At 41.5% G+C, this 17,103-nt stretch overlaps 1 protein-coding gene across 1 annotated transcript in view; it reads right to left on the bottom strand.

The window, feature by feature from the left end:
- Positions 1-17,103, bottom strand: part of LOC310966420 (glypican-5-like) — a gene marked incomplete at its 5' end in the record, with an annotated part of 52,465 nt that overhangs the window by 4,611 nt on the left and 30,751 nt on the right. The window contains 1 exon segment of the mRNA XM_083940119.1: positions 13,484-13,625. Coding sequence (XP_083796245.1) covers positions 13,484-13,625 — 142 coding nt within the window.

Raw genomic sequence — 17,103 nt, 5'->3', positions numbered from 1 at the left:
TATGCATATGCATGTTCGTTGGCGTGTGTGTGTGTTTGTGTGTGTGTGTGTGTGTGTGTGTGTGTGTGTGTGTGCGTGTGTGTGTGTGTTTCTTAAAGCGGGTGGCAACATGCACCCTCCTCCTACATACCCTTCGGCATGTTTGTCTCTTAGCAACAATTCAGAACATGTCACATATGGCAGATTTGCTACAGATATGCGCACACACATACACACGCGCACAGACACACACACACTCACACACACACAGTCAGAGATGAGTGATGAAGAATGTTACTGGTCATACTCATGGGGTCGTTTAACCTTTACCAGAATGAATAATGAGCGAGTGTGTGTTTGTGTGCGTGATAATAAGAATGCAGGAGCAACATTTGGAAGATCCTGTCACTCTTTCTCTTGATGTCCAGCATATGAACAGCTTACACCGCCATTCATGCACAGTTTGCATCCTCAGAGGAGCTGAACTGACAGTTTGCAAGGAAAGGACGAATGAGGTTACCATGAATTCTAATGGCTGAAGAGGAGAGCGACAGTGATACATCATCCTCTCATATACAAGCAAATAAATAAGTCCTCTTCACTGTCGGCTTGTAATTTAGATACTTTTCTGAAACAATAGGATATAAACAGAATTGGATTCAAGCGAAGTCTTTGCCCAGGGGTGACAGTAAGAGTCGAAAACAGGTGGAGCAAGACAATAAATCAGAGCTGTGGTGACCCACAGGAAACAGACTGGCTACCAAGCACTCAGTGCACACACACACACACACACACACACACACACACACACACACACACACACACACACACACACACACGTACGCGTGCACACACACACACACACACACGCACACACACACAAACACACACCTCTCTAGGGATTTGGTGAGGATGATTTTAGCCTAAAAAAAGAGAAAAACATGTCTCATAATTGCAAAAAGAACATTTTTAATTATTGAAAACTGACTATTTATTTGACTATGATGTGGAAAACACCACAGATAAAAAATAAAGAATACATTCAAACTGATGATAAACACTGAATTCAGTCACATAAAAAGGCCCTTTATTAGTATAAGTTCGCAGGCATTTTCTGTATTTCTTTTTACATATTCGGAAACTTAACTTGTTTCTTAAGCAATTATTTTTTCACAGCTAACAACACAATCAAGTGCCATGCTAAAACTAGAATAAACAATAATCATAATCGCAATATATTGTTCAAAAGAAGCAAATGTGTTCCTGCTGACAACCTTGTGATCCTATACAAACGTCAACGACATTTGTAAAGGTAAATTAATTTAGTAAGACTTCCCAGTTTTATAGAATAAAACATTGGTTTGGATAAATTAATATATTTATTAATGAATTAATTAAATAATTAACGCCCATCAGTGTCCAATATAAATGACAATAAGCTATTCTTGATAAGAAGCAGCATGTCTTTGCAAAACATTATACTTCCAAATGATTAAAAGTCACCACCTGCACCTGTGCTGCTTTAATCCAGCGTGATGTTCAGACTTTAGCATCCCTGCCTCATCCGTGACAAACATCCCAAACCTCAGCAGTACTGTCTTTAGTTCTCTTTCATGCATTCCTGCAGTCTGTCGTCTGAAACAAAAGCCGGCTGACGACACAGCATCTTTCTATAAACAGCATGCAAAATATGTGTGTGTGCTGTACGTGTGTGTCCATAAACACCGCGTGTGTCAATGAAACATGTTAGATATGCTTTGATCAGGATGATCTGTGTGTAAAGCAGAAGTGAATGAATGCATTTTGTTTTACACATAAACAAGGAAGACTTGTCTCAGAATATAACCTCAGACATTGAGATGTGTGTGTGTGTGTGTGTGTGTGTGTGTGTGTGTGTGTGTGTGTGTGTGTGTGTGATAATATACAGTGTTTATTTGTATTGTGGATGGAGTGATGAAGGAATGCGACTAATTAGTGAACGTTGAAAAGTGAGCTGACAGCAAAGGCGAATATATGCGTGTGAGTGTGTGTGTCTGTGTGTGTGTGTGTGTGTGCGTGTGTCTATGTGTGTGTGTGTGTGTGTGTCTATGTGTGCTTAAATGATGCTGTTTGATATCAGATGTCTGTGGTGTATTGTACAGAACTGTCAAGTTAGGCCCCAATTATGCCCAATCTTGTTGCTGCTCAATTTGTATGTGTACAACAGACATTCATTGTCTCTCTCTTGCGTGCACATGCACGCAAACGAACACGCCCCTGCACACGCACACACACACACACACACACACACACACACACACACACACACACACACACACACACACACACACACACACACACACACACACACACACACACACACACACACACACACACACACACACACACACACACACACACAATGCTGCGAGGTGACCTTGAGCGTCTGGATAGCTGGTGTGTGTGTGTGTGTTTCCTCCCTAGGGAACTGAGGCTGAAGTAATGAAATGCTCATTACTGATTCAGCTGGAAATGCTAGGGATACATTTACACGCCACACACACACACACACACACACACACACACACACCACACACACATACACACACACACACACACACACACACACCACACACACATACACACACACACACAGCAAGGAGAGCATGGAAAGGTAGCTGCGGATTATAGCCTCAGCAAATACTTATCAGAATCAAATTATACAAATGAGAGCATAAGCAGGGAAAGCAAGACAAAGAAAGCATAGAAGTAACAGTAGGCGATGCACTGTGAACATCACAGTAAATAAATAGTGGCAATATAATAATACCAACACCAACCACAATAATTCTGCCACTGCTGTGATCTTGTTATTTGGATTTACTGAGACTAAACTCTGTGGTCGCGATGCTCCCTACCTCAGAGAGACGGAATGAGAACTTTAAGCAGCACAAAGCAGCTGCTGTACTATAACTTATTTTGAAGGGATTACTGCCAAAATACATGGAGCATGTACGCAGCACGACACCTCTGCAGCTGCATGCCCACAGCAGAGCATTACATCCAATTGATGCTGCTACATTGACCAAGGAAGCCACGTGTGGCTTGTCTCTATTTTCATGGAGCGTGTCTATTTTTTCTGCTCTACTTGTGGCTACGCGGCCTTCATGCAGGTAAAAACAACATATAACTGTGCAAAAAAAAACAAGTAAAAAATGATTAAAATGAAGCTCTGCGGATCCTTCTGCAACTGAGACAGACAGGACAAATACTGTTAATCTGAAAACAAAGCCCACCGTGGCGTGACACAGACCTGGATTAAAATGGGTAAAGCATCCCTTTAAGAGATCACCATAGTGATTAGATTCTGATGGAAACACGAATGTTTGTAACAATCCCTCAAACAGTTGTTGAGGTTTTTCACTCAAAACCACAAATGCAGACGAAGTTTCATGCCAACACACAGTGGTTGAGATATTTCAGTCTGGACCAAAGTGGTGAATGGTTAAAACAAAAAATAAATTACTATAATTTGAATAACAAACTCATTCCAAGCATCACCTCATGTCCATCATTTCTTACATTGGGTTGATAAGAAAAAAAGGCAAATAGGCAGGTGGTGATGCATTATGCATGAAGACACATCCATCAGTACATGTATTTATTTAAAAAGATCATCATTAGTTGATACCAGTGGCACCAGCTCGTCTTCGTTCATTGCTATGTTCATCACGTGCACGTCAAATGGTGTTACGTTAAGGATGTGATCATTCGTTCTGATGTAAATACATTGTCTTTAATTAATCAGTATCAAAATGAGTCCATGTGTTTGCTTCAAGGAGCATCACCAGGAAACCAGACTACATGTTTGTTCAACTGAAATATGAAAGTACCTTTTCAATAAACCTGACTGATGTAAGTGGAAGGTATGTTTACTTTACATACTGCATCTTAAAGTGTGGAGAATGGAGTGAAATATTCACTTCATAAACAAGTCAATCATCCGGCTAATCTCTTGTTTTTACGGACTGATGGTGGATAACAGCCTGGTCAGATTATTTAGTTTGCATCTCCCTCACCTGCTCCATTGGTCCCAAATTGTCTGTGTGTCAACACAGTCTTTAAGGTAATATCCAAGTTAATGTCTAGTGCTTTTTTTTTTTCAAATGACTATAATAACAGTTAACGGTTTGACTGGAAGTGAAGCATCTTCCCAAGGTCACACTCACCGAGGTTAAGCAGAGCCTCAAGTGGAATCATAAACACGTAGGGGAAGAAATGAGCTGGAGACTGCGGCGTGAATGTGGTGAGGGACTGTGATTGGAGGCGGATGAAAGGATGAACGCGGCAGAGTGATTGGTGGATGGTTGTACATCAACAGAGGCCAGCGGGGGTGTTGCCTGCCGGTGTGTGCGGTGTGTGAATACTCATTTGAATACAGAAGGAGTGAAGCTGGAGGTGCAGCTACAGAAGGCGAGACAAAGCAAGGGCTTCTCTCAAAAGGTCAAGTATTGGAATAACAGCATTACTGCAGAGAGGAGGAGTAGGAAACAGATGATGTCTAATCAGATGAACAAAGTCACTCAGGTGTAGAGACAAGCAGACAGAGAGACAGGCAGGAAGCAAGCAAACAGACAGGATGATGGACAGACACTCTGGGAGAGGAGAGGACATGAATATACAATAATATGGAAGATGCTTGGTAGAGGTTACGGTGCGTTGATAGCTTGAGTACAATCGTGCCCATAGTTATTCAGGAGATATTCTCTGATGTGCAGCATTTCATGTAAAGTTCAATTCTTTTATCTCTCTCAGGGTGAGGTGAACAAAAAGAAAGCCTCAAGTCTCTTTGAATGAGTGAGGCAGTTAGAGCAAAGTGAATGTGTAATTCTTTAATGAGCCGCATCTCCTGCCCCGAGGATCCATCAGTTTAACTCTACTGCTTATTAACCCTCCACACACACACACACACACACACACTGAGAGTGTGTGTGTGTGTGTATGTGCTGTGTATTCGCGTGTGCCAGCTCTAGTCAATATACCCCAAACACTAAAAACAGGAAGACAGACATAGAGCAGCAATAAAACAGAGGAGAAACCAGCCACATTATAAATAACACAGAAATCTTAAAGATCAAACACATTTCATTTATATGCAACTCTTCTTTTTTGCATTTTGGTTGAATCATAATTGCTGCCTAGATGACCTTCATTGCGATGCGATAATTGACATCGATACCAGACGGAAGTCTGAGGGAGCAGATTGGAAAATATATTTGTTATTTTGAATGAATCCCTTGAAAAACCAAAACCAACAACGTGTTAGTCCGTCTCTCAGTACTTTCTTTGTCCATTCATTACTGATGTACTATACATCCATCCATCCGATCCCAGCTGTCATTGGGGCGAGACGAGTGGTACACCCTGGACAGATCCCCAGGCACTCACAGGGCTGTCACATAAGCCCTTTTCATACATGAAATATCAGGAGAATCAGTTCCGGAGATAGTCGGCAGTTTCGCTTTCACACATGCAGCACGCAGCCCGAGATTCTTTGTGTCAAATGCGTTATCACTTGGCGCCGGGGGACATGACGCAGATGCACCGCGCTAACCGAGCCACTTTGTAGTTTGGTCATAAACGACTGAGTCTCTTGCCGTTCTCTGAATTTGTCTGATGAATTTGGAGTCAGTCCTTTCTGACAGAAGTTCAAGACTCACATCGTCGCTCGAGTTTTTGGTGCCGTCTTTGTCTAAATCTGCCTTTCTTCTCCATCGCCAGAGGCTTGTTTTCCTCAAGCATGATATGTACATCAAAAACACATTTATTCAATCTATAAGCCAAAGAACCAACAAATTACTAAAGCAGCTGGGTACTGTTGTTTTGAGCAAACCTTACTCAAACAAGAGTAAGTAGTGTATTTGTTGTTGCACATTTTTAGCCGTATTGTGTTCGTAAGGTTGTAGGATTTACGTAAAATAAACTACAGTGCTCATGGTCATCTTAGTGAAAATAACCTGTCATAACAGTGTGGCTCATTTATGTGTTTTTGGACAACAATGGAGGTTGAAGCGGATATAGAATATCTCTTTAGGGGAAAGATAATGGCTTTGGTTAGGTATTGAAAAGCGAACCTTGTGCTTCAAATCAGCCCTGACCTTTTCAGTGTTGAAGTACAACCTCGACCACCTTGCTTAGAGAGAAAATGACAATGTGTTGAAGGTGAACATGTTTCTGACATATTCAGTAAGGACATTTATCCATACGCTAGATACGAGATTTGTTCAATACACAATAAAGATTTCTGCATTTTGTGGGGAAGAAAAACAAAGCAGAATTACAATTTCTACCAAACATATTTACTCATGAATATCAACCATAAGTCTAACCTGTATTCTCTTATTGACTACATGTGAACATAAAGCAGGATAGGAAGACAATGCTCAGTGTAGATTTTCCAGAGTAAAGCTGCTGCATCAGTGGGGTTCAGATTGCATTCATAGCATGTTTACACCCTCATGTTCATGCATGTAAAAAGAAAGCAGTTTTATTTTATAGCACTGATCAAACCGACCCAAAGGCTCGCTCTGGGAACTTTTATAGTCACGGGTGCAGATTAGGAGCCTTGCCAGGCTTTTTATTGTTCTCTCTGGCTCCCTTTAGACGGATGCTAACGAATGCAGATCTAACTCTCTTCAGGCAGAGGGGTAACATGGAAAACATTGCCCTTTACCTTTAAGATGAAATGGCTTCTAAAGGCTTTGTGAATGTGGCCCCAGGGAAGTGGGGGAGAGGCCAGAGGAGTAAGGCAGAGATGATGGAGGGAAGATACGAGGAGGCAGGAACAATAAGTATGAAATGGTTCAGCAATCTACGGAATCCTCTTGTATGTCCTTTATTTAGTGCAGGATTACGATAAGAGTCAAAGTGAAACTGCATATCAACGTATGCTTTATACAGATTCCAAGGCATTGTAACACAAAGATTACAATACTTGGCCAAGAGAGATGGCAATGAAATCACCCACACCTCCTCTTTTTTTCTATCTCTCCATCTCTGTCCTCCCTCTCTCTCTTTCTGGTTCCTCATTGTCATCAAATAAGGACCCATGGGAGGACGGACCACCTGGTAACTATGGTTACCGGGATTGAGCGCCCCTCATGAGTACACATTCTCTTACATACACACAAATACAATCCATACTTGATAAAGAGCTCCTGGATATATAAAGTATGAAGTGAAACCTGCTTACAGTATATCCCTGTTTTCAGTCGCAGAATGGAGTTTGGCTGCATTTTGTATTTTTGTGTATTTTTTCTGTGTTCACTTGTGTTTGTTATATATTTTTTGTTTGTTATATATAAAAGTCCATTTCATATAACGGAAAATGGTCGGTGCTTTCCAGACATTACTGACATTAGTGGTTGTAATGTGACTCATGACACCTGCAAGTTTTCGTATCCACCACCACGTTCCAGTTTAAAGCGATTATTATAATGACAGAGCATGTCATTTGTTACAGAGAAGAGAAGAGAAGAGAAGAGAAGAAGGAGGTGATTACATTTACATTATTGACATTATAGGACCCGGATATGTCTGGAGAGACAAAGAGATCGGAGAAGGTGCAGTCGAAGAAGGGAGAGTTGCTGGTTTGAGAAGAGAAAATCAATCGGTTTAATCTCTGTGAATTCAAGGGGAGGGGAAGATGAGAAATGACTCAACGAAGAATAGTTAGAGAAAAAAGCTGTTACAGACTGTCTTTAATGGCATCTGTGACACACATTTGTGTGATTACTTCTTGTATCTTTCATTCATTCATCTTCAATCGCTGTCCCTATCGGGGTCGCAGGGGAGCTGGCCGATCCCAGCTGACATCGGGCGTGAGGCGGGGTACACCCTGAACAGGACGCCAGTCTATCGCAGGGCACATAGACAACCATTCACACTCAGATTCACACCTACAGGCAATTTTAGAGTCATCAATTAACCTAACAACTGCATGTCTTTGGACTGTCGAAGGAAGACGGGGAACCCGGAGAAAACCCACGCAGACACGGGGAGAACATGCAAACTCCACACAGAAGGGCCCCAGACGCGATTCGAACCAGGAACCCTCTCGCTGTGAGACGACAGGTCTAACCACCAAGAAGAAGATACACCACCTGGCTTGTATCTTCTTCTATTCAAATCGAGAATAAAATATACTCTTTTGCATGCACATAACCTTCAGTATAACTCTTAAAATTAAAAAAATGACTACAGTGTAACAGAAAAAACCCACAGTATCCATTTTTCTGGCTGGACTATGGCGCTAACTTAAGCTCTCCTCATATGTTGAGATGCTTGCCTTTTGTCTTTGCTTTTGATCTGCAGACAATGTTGTCCGAGTTACCTCCCTCTCTGGGCCGAGATCAACTTGTAAATCAAATAATAATGGTCTGTGTACCATCTCAGCGTGACTAAAAAAAAACTCCTCACTGGTAAATGGCCACATAAATAAAAAACAGGCTTGGCAACGAGGTTTGATTTGAGCTCATGGCTGATATAGCGTGGCACCCCACCTCCACCTCTCCATCTATGCACTTCTCCTGTCCCTATTCAGCATTCAACAAAGCCCAAATGTCAGGAGAATTAATTAGAAGCCAGGGAGAATATTTCCTTCATTTTATTCATTCTTGTTTATATCTGCAAGGGAGAGGAGAGAGCGAAAACAACGGGTCGATATTGAGGAAGACATGATAAGTCCAGGAGCAGCACGGTACTAGATCCGTTTCAGTCAGTCAGGCAAAGAACTGTCACTCATGAAACATAGTGGATTCAATGACATAACAGTAACAGATGCACCACCTGCATACACACAAACACACTTAAATCTTATATGTAAAGTACAAGGCAGGCCCGCATGTACAAACAAGAGGCTATAAACATTAATTTATGTATGCGCATCCACACACTGAAGCCAAATTTTTCTTCGACGCTCCTTCTCTGCTGTGAAATATTAAGCTCCACATTTCAGCGATTCAGGATTTGAGAGGTGTTTTGTAGGCGGATCTATCCAAAAGAGCATCTGGAGTGTCCTGCATTTATTTATTTGATGGGTTTTATACAAACATTAACTCAAAACGGCTGATGTAATGGCATGAGAAGCAAAAAAATCATTCAAAAAAAAATATGAATCCCTGTGATTTGTGTGGTCTGGTTGATACTGCATCACTCTTTCAGCCTCGGTGGGTGCGAGGCTTGTTTATATGCATAGAGATGCCGACGAGCGGGGAGACATGCAGAAAATCCCCTTTTGTCACTCTTTATTGAGATTCTTCTCTGGGAATTCATTGTGGCTTGAGACACACAATCCCCCCCATTCTGCCACCAGCTCGGTAAATCATAACTAGCAATTTTCTCTGTAAATAGCCAATGTACCAGATTCAGGCCCAGCGGGAGGCGTGAGTTTCAACCGATCTAACACATCAAAGTTAGTCTAAAGGGTGTGACAAATGTACTTATACCTGACTTTTAAACAAGGGGGTGATACGCTATAAAAAAACAAACATTTAAGGTGGCGTAAATGTTTTATCTTGTCGTAAAAATCGGAGCTGTACTCAACATTCAGAACATTTCTATGTAACAATATAGTGGAGTAATGGCGTCCTGAGCAGAGAAACAACTCACTCTCCCTCTGTGTGTGTTGTAATCTGAGTTTCTCTGTAGTTTATTGTGGTAGGCGGTCCGGTCGCATGTGCACGTCATGTGGTCGTGAAAAAAAGCTGATATTTCACGTTGAAAGTTAAAGTTTCTTCTAGTTAGACAAGTTAGGGCGCACTCACACTGTCCTTCCGCACCGGGCCAAAACAGGTTTTGCGGGTAAAGCCTAGTGCGTTTGACCAGTGCGAGTGCAACCGCTCCGCGCCTAGCTGCGGCAAGCTGGCAATCCACGGCCCGTTTGAGCGAGGTGGGCTTTTGTAAAGTGCGTTTGCACGTGTGCGAGCACGACGCCTACGCCGGCTCTGAAGTCATTTTATGTGCGTCTGTTCGGACATAGAAAAAAAAAAAAGACGGCCCATACGCGGACATTTAACAACAACAACAATGGCAGCGAAAGGTTCACGTTGGTGTGATGCGGAGGTGGAGTGTTTACTGCAGATTTGGTCGGATGAAAGATTCAAAAACAGTCGACAAGACGCACAAAAACTCAGAGGTCTACGGAAAGATTTGTAAACAAATCAATGTGTGTGACGTGTTACGGCGTTATGACGTATGGACAGGCAAGAAGCATTTGCGCGAAGCCCAGGCAGTGTGAGTACAAACGGGCTGGCCAGAGGGGGGGGGACAAGTACCCTAAAGCCCAGGGCACGATGCAGAAGGACAGTGTGAGTGCGCCCTTAGTCGTATGGTAAGGATGTCCTCTTACTTTTTCTGAGCTGACAGTTTTCGGCTCTACTCCAGCCTTCATCAGAGCTGCTGTCTTCTTCCGGGTGTGACGTGTTTCATGAACCATGCAACTAACTTGTCTGACTAGAAGAAACTTTAACTTTCAAAATGGATGAAGAAGACATTAGGAAAACAAGTGATCTATTACGTGATATTTCATGTATTTGAGAACAGTCTGTGAGAGCCGTGTGGAGGCAATCAGAGCCCGGTTTTTTATTTCAGTATTTCAAGTAGAAAGCCTTTAATGTTATTTTATCTTTGGTTTTACACAGGACATGACCAGAAATTAAATACAGAATAAAAGACAATATAATGGAGGGAAAACTATTACTGTCCCACATTCAGTTTAAAAATGATGCTCTCGTTTTGCGCTTTCATCCTGACTGAAATATGTTTAATATAGTTTAACAAAATGTTTGATATTTATTTGTGTGTTTAGAAGTTTTAAGTAGGTTGTGAGCAAATTATGTTGCAGCCAGAATACACAGGTGGAAACTGTAACGTAGAAGTTCTAAAATTATAATTTCACTTTTTCTTTTGTCTAATCATGTTGTTTTTTTCTTGGCCTGGTACCAATCCAAGAACCGCTGACCTACGGTTCAGTAACATAACAAGCTACACATGTGCTTTACGTCACTTCACAGATACACACTCATGACTCCAGTAATGAAGAGGACAGTGCAGGGATAATTAATGTGACAATGACTTTTGAACCTATCACAACCTGCCCTCAGGGAGAGCGGACCCACTATCCCGATGACATCACCAGGATATACGAGGGTTAACACGACCTCTGATCATTGGAAACAAGGTGATGATGCAGAAGTCATTATAGAGTAGAAACTACAGAAAACAACACCGACAAATCCGACCTGAAAATAACTGGCCTGGGTCATCACTGATGTGACCATAGGAAGTCCACTCACAAACCACTTGGGTGTCATGGAAAGTTCCGTTACCATAAAGGTGGCCGGGGTCTTCTCATATGTTGACCGGTTAATCAACGTATGTGTATGGACAGTAAAGCTTTCCATAGCGTAGAGAGGAGGGCGTTTAGCTGCAGTGTGTGAGAAGCCTTTGAGGACTGTTCGTCCTTTTGTCCTCTGGTTGGAGATGACAGATATTTGGCGTACTTATTATGCGGGAACACAAACTAGTTAGAAAAAAGGTTGCCAGAACATGGAAACCAGCTGTTCACTGATACAACCACTTTAAATCTATTTTAGACTTAGACTTCTCTTTATTGATCCCTTTGGGATGACTCCCGCAAGGAAATTGAATGTCCAGCAGCTTAGGAAAACACAGTAATCTTCTAACTATACAGGCTGTTCTCATTCACTGTTTGTACGTATAGCTACAAAAACAATGCACAGTCTATTCCACGTGTGTATTACTGTAGAAATTACGTCCTGAATTAAATATCATGGCATATTTCACCAGATATTGTACCAATTGTTGTGCATAACTTTCCGTTAGATATTATACGAACCGGTTGATGAGAATACATTAAACTATAAGAGACAGGTCATAAATGAGCATAATTTACCGCACATATTTGTGTTTTTGTCTGTGCTGTTCTTATTAACTTTGATATGGACAGGACAAATGTGTAATCTACATTTATGACCATACCCGACCCCACCTGTCAAATATGTATGTGGTCAGTAGCAACTGTTTGAAGTAAATACATGAATAAAAATATTAAAAAATATATATATTTCTAAATTAATGAAAAAACAAATCAAGACAAAAATAAAACAATCGTATTTATTAGAAATTTAAAAATGATCGGAGTGTTTTGGGACTCTACTTGCAAACGCATGACCTCAGTTCTTCTAAAATTCAGGTAAAATTCAGCCAAAAAAAACGCCTCTCAGATCTGATTGACACATTCATGTTCAAGCTAATTCCTTTTTGAGTGAGTTTGACTTCTTCACTTGATTATTGCTGTTTGAAGAGTCTTTAACCGAAGACTGAAGCACTAAAGCACTAAAGCAAAGTACTTAGGAGCTTATAGGTAACAGTTTCATTTCCTTTCATATTTCATGAGCCTCTACAATGCAGGGATTTTGTTTTACTACTACTGATGTGTACTACCACCATGGCCCCGAACATACTTCTGAAATCAAAAAGGGCGGAACAATGAAAGAACCCCTTATAAATCTAAATCTAATCTAAATCCTCCCCTTACCTCATGTTAGGTAGATGATCTACAGAGGAAACACTAAACACTAACACGTTTTTCAAGTCAAGGACAGAAAACATTTTTTGGATATACCTCAACACAGAGCACCATTGTCTCATCATCAATGACGTAAATTACAGAAAATGTGAACTTTATTCACTCTGTGGGATAGCCGCAAGGCTCCAGTGGCTCTACAGATCTCCCCGTGACACCCATATATTATGTATAAGCATGAGCCCGGTGACTAAGTCAAGAGATAGATGAATAATTACAGTTTATTTTTTCATTTCTGTTTTTGGGATGACCTGGTTGCTGTTGGTGCATCCTTTATCCAGGCCGAGGAGGAAATAAACTGCTGAGAGCAGCAGAAAGAGATGAGGAGATGGAAAAAGAGAGAGAGAGAGAGAGAGAGAGAGAGAGAGAGAGAGAGAGAGAGAGAGAGAGAGAGAGAGAGAGAGAGAGAGAGAGAGAGAGAGAGAGAGAGAGAGAGAGAGAGAGAGAGAGAGAGAGAGAGAGAGAGAGAGAGAGAGAGAGAGAGAGAGAGAGAGAGAGAGACAGTTGAATCCATCTCTCAGTACTATCCCTCCCTCTGGGCATTTCCCTGCTGGCACAAGATGTGTGGAGGCTGCAGCATTTTAAAACCTCGACCAAGCCAATGAACTGTGTGTGTGTGTGTGTGTGTGTGTGTGTGTGTGTGTGTGTGTGTGTGTGTGTTTGTTTTATACTGTATATATACAGTATATGCTGATGTGTTATGTTTAATTCAGAATCCCTATATTTGCAAAAGACGTGTTTGCAAGTGTTGGTGTATGTTTGCTAATGTTTGTTCCTCTGTTTTAGCTTGTGTTTTAATGTGTGTTTGCTTGTGTGTGTGTGTGTGTATGTGTGTGTGTGTGTGTGTGTGTGACTCACGGTTTCCCACACCAGATGCTTCACAGCCATCTTCATCGTCACAGTCGTCTCCGCTGCCTCTCTCTGTCTGTGCGCTCCCTCCCTCCTCTTCCTCCACCTTTCCTCTGGTTTTGCTCGCCCAGCCGAGCTCCACTAACAGCTCCTAAATAAGACACACACATGTAGGTTCAAATGTCCATACACACCGCGCATACACATGGCTCTATGGGTGGCAGTGTTGGCCTGACCTCTCATCTAGCACCATCATCGGGTCAGAACTGCAATTTGTCACTTTGATGTATGATTTAATACTTGCGAAACTACATGGGCTACTGACATTCCCATCGGCCTCAGCTGAAGCAATTAAAGCCTTCCAGAGGCTTTGACTCACAAATTACAAACATTACAAACAGCTAATAGTAATGAGGTCAAAGATCAGAAATGTAGCGTGCACTGATAACACTTGAATGATCAGGATACTTGAACGACCTAGGATGGGTCTGATTCTCACTACTTTGTGCTGTGCAGACATATGACAATACAAATTAAACTTAAACTAAACTTAACAATCATTAAAGAGAAATACTAAAGTTAACAAAAAAATCATAAGAAAAATGTTTGATGTGATATTCTTCCCTTAAACATGAACATTACGCCACAGAAACATGAACAAAAACACTCCAGAAATGAAAAATACACAAACACACACAGGTCAGATAGCAGACTGAAGGGTAATTGAGGTCAGGCTGTCTCTGCGTGGATCCATATTCTCTACTGCTCAGTTAAGTCACAGCGTGGATGCTGTGGCATGTTACATAATTGTGATGCCGGATGGAAACCTCACGTCTCCTACAGCTCAGCTAATGGGGATTGGACTTTGTTTCAGTGGGCGGCTGCAGAATCTGATTAACTCATAAAGGATGACACAAACTTTTTGTCCAAAGTAAGAAGCTATGAAACACTGTTACTGTGTTCTCACACATATACAGGAACATATAATTGGTTCGCAGCATGATGAATGTGTGTTGTACAGAGTCAAGGTGGGCAATATATAAACTCCAGCTGAGTACAGAGATAAGGCAAACAGCCACCAGTTTTATAACGGAAAAAGATATATGACACTGACATTTCATCCTATTTTATTTCAGATAACATTTCTATATACTGTATCCACAACAGAGCTGATGCCACCAGGATTGTAATATCTAATGATTTATGTTGCCTTACACTGAAATCCTTCTGGCGAATGAAATGCCACAGAGAGTCAACCGTTTTGTATTTTATTATCATAAAGAAACATTAGAGAGGCATTGTCATGTGGGATAATAACAAAGTTTCCTTGCCTAAGTTGCTTGTTGCTAGACAGCATAATCCAATTTACGTAACGATATTAAAACATGGCTCAAGTCTGCCTTGCAAACACAGAATAATCCCTTTACCATAAAGAGATATGGTATAAGCCGTTAGCTATATATTGTGGTGCATAATGTGTGCACACATAATGACCGAGTAGGCAAATAGTGTACATTTTCCTTCACAATGTGACCGTGGAAATAAGCGGCAGACCTACACATAATTAAAATTCACTGTGCATGATTGTGCTTGACTAGAACAATGAAAAGTAAAGTTATATGGAGTAGAATATGTCATGTAAACAGACAAGACTTCCACATATAAGTGCAAGGTTATTTTTTGTCAGATTAACACCTGATATAATGACAGGAGGAACACAATATGAAGCGAAGTCGAAGAAGATTCTTTGGAATTTTGTTTTGGTGGTTTGTCTTTATATCCGTCTTTCCCTCGGTCTCTTCTCACCTTTCACCGTCTCACACCTTCCCACAGAACATGATATTACGCAGCGTGGTTGATCTTTCTGAGCTTTCACACTGCAAATAAAGGCATCGACCATGAAGAAAATAAAATATCAACAACAGATGGACAACCTCCCTCCTCTCAACCTTGACGACTGCAGTGCATAGCAGATCCACTTCTTCCATTTTAACCTTTGTAAAGGTTTGTGTTTTGTGTTTTTTCATTCGTCACACTCACGGTGTATAAAGGCCATAATTGGTATATCTTACAGGTTAAAAATAGCAAGTGTTATATTGTGTACCTATGTTTTACAGAGGCTTTCCCTGCTGTAGAGATGCAGGCTGGATACATAGGGGGGGGGGGGGGGGGCATCTGGTCTCCACTGTGCATTAGGTGTAGGCCACCCCATGGAAGCAAGGGGGAGCAAGGTTATCATATGACAGCATGTCCGAGGGGACATGGTGACAGACCAGACTCTGTGCAGTGATTCACCATCATGCCATTGGACTGCAAATGAGGGCTGAGGGAGAACAGAAACACATTACAGCAATATTTCCAGCAGGGCTGTGTTTTGTTAGTAATGTGGAAAGGATTTGGGTCATGTGGCACTGAAAATCTCTGGTGAACGAGTGGGTCTACAAGTGGAAGTATCCAAGGGTGGCAGCTCCAGAGGAGTCTGTCAGTTAGTGGCTAAGATAAAGAATTTCCATCTTATTTTTTTGCTTTTATATTGATTAATCTAAATTGCCCGTAGGTGTGAATGGTTGTCAGTCCCTGTTTGTCTCTATCTGCCCTGTGATAGACTGGCGTCCTGTCCAGGGTGTACCCCGCCTCAGGCCTGAAGTCAGCTGGAATCGACTCCAGCCCCCTGCGACCCCGTTAGGGACAAGCGGTTAAAGATGGATGGATATTACAAAATAGACAAACACGATCGCATCAATTCAAAATGAGGGATGACATGGCAATTACATTATATTACCTCTCATTCCAGCTATTTAAAGAACAACACTTTAATTTTAGAGGAACCATTGTTTAAGATATTTTGAAACAGTAAACAAAGATAAAGAATGGTGGTGAGTGCTTTTACCAAATTTTGTATTCACTGCTCACTGCACATTATTCCATTGTTTACATTTTATATTGTATATATCACTAGCTACAGTGTTGAAGTGTGACCTGGCTGCGTCTCATCCCCTCTTAGTGCGCAGAGAGCTTTCAGGTCAGATAACTTAAGTCAACCATCGTCTTCCATTACTGTGAGCTTGTATCTCTTCTACTCTCTCATAAATTAGAAAACTGTGTCTCTGGAGGAAAGAGGAGAGATAAGGCAGCCAGGTGTACTTTTCTTATTGATGCTTGTGTTGTTTAAGCGAAAGGATCTCTCGTAATACCGGTTTCACTTTACTAATATCGCTGCTCTATCTATGGTTGACTGTAACTTCATTTCTTTGGTCCTTTGTCTTATGAAGGAAAAAGCTGCAATGAATCTAAAAGACAGCTGCAGCAGCTACAGTCCAGTCTTCTCCAGTGACTTCCTGGAGTCACGCTGTCGTTATGAGTTGGGCGGTATGAGAGTGGTATCTATTGTCTCATCTAACTCTAAAACTATTCCTTGAAACAAAGCGAAGATTAACTGCAGGTCTTTGATGAAACAGGAACAGGAACACTGGTCTGAATGAATGGAGTTAAGATACGCCTTCCTGAATTCTGCTTCCCTTAAGTAAGTAGTGGGACCACTGCCCTCTCCCTGTGCAGGGGCAGCCCTCACAGGATTGATTAGCCTCGCCCTGGTTGGCTAAGCATGTACATACACATTTTTAATTGCA

The sequence above is a fragment of the Echiichthys vipera genome (genome assembly GCF_963691815.1).
Source record: "Echiichthys vipera genome assembly, chromosome: 3".
Lineage (NCBI taxonomy): Eukaryota > Metazoa > Chordata > Actinopteri > Perciformes > Trachinidae > Echiichthys > Echiichthys vipera.
The sequence above is the reverse complement of the archived record's forward strand: the minus strand, read 5'-3'. Positions and strand labels throughout refer to the sequence as shown.